Source organism: Wasmannia auropunctata, unplaced genomic scaffold (genome assembly GCF_000956235.1).
Source record: "Wasmannia auropunctata unplaced genomic scaffold, wasmannia.A_1.0 LD286758.1, whole genome shotgun sequence".
In the NCBI taxonomy this organism is placed as follows: Eukaryota; Metazoa; Arthropoda; class Insecta; order Hymenoptera; family Formicidae; genus Wasmannia; species Wasmannia auropunctata.
This window is the reverse complement of record NW_012076132.1, coordinates 1-433: the sequence shown is the minus strand read 5'-3', so window position 1 is coordinate 433 and position 433 is coordinate 1. Positions and strand designations below refer to the sequence as shown.

Below are 433 nucleotides of genomic sequence, written 5' to 3'. Positions count from 1 at the left end.
GTGCTCTTCCGATCTGATTTCTTCGGACTATCTTTTGAGCAAGCACATATACTTTCGCCCGAAGTAAGAATGTTACTAGAATGTTCTCATGAAGCAATTGTCGATGCGGGAATCAATCCAAAACAATTACGAGGAAAAGATACTGCTGTGATTATAGGGTCATGTGAAATTGAATCACAAATGAAATTGCTATATAATAATGATAAGGTAGAAAAAATTATTAATTAATATATGTATAGTAGTAGCAAGAAGTTATTATATTAATTATTTAAAAACGAGATATTGTAACGCGCTAAAATTCTGTAATTGTAGTATTTAGGAGATAACAATATTATTGGATGCAGCAAATCTACAATAGCAAATATGATTTCACACCTTTTTGATCTGAGAGGACCATCATATACAGTTGATACAGCATGTAGTTCTAGTCTTT

General features: G+C 31.4%; 1 protein-coding gene across 1 annotated transcript; it reads left to right on the top strand.

Annotated features, from left to right (window-relative positions):
* Nucleotides 1-21: 21 nt before the first annotated feature.
* Nucleotides 22-427, top strand: LOC105461479 (fatty acid synthase-like; the record flags this gene model as incomplete). Its single annotated transcript, XM_011707971.1, has 2 exons — nucleotides 22-207; nucleotides 313-427. Coding segments are annotated over exons 1-2 (253 nt in total), but the record flags the coding sequence as incomplete, so codon positions are not given.
* Nucleotides 428-433: the final 6 nt, after the last annotated feature.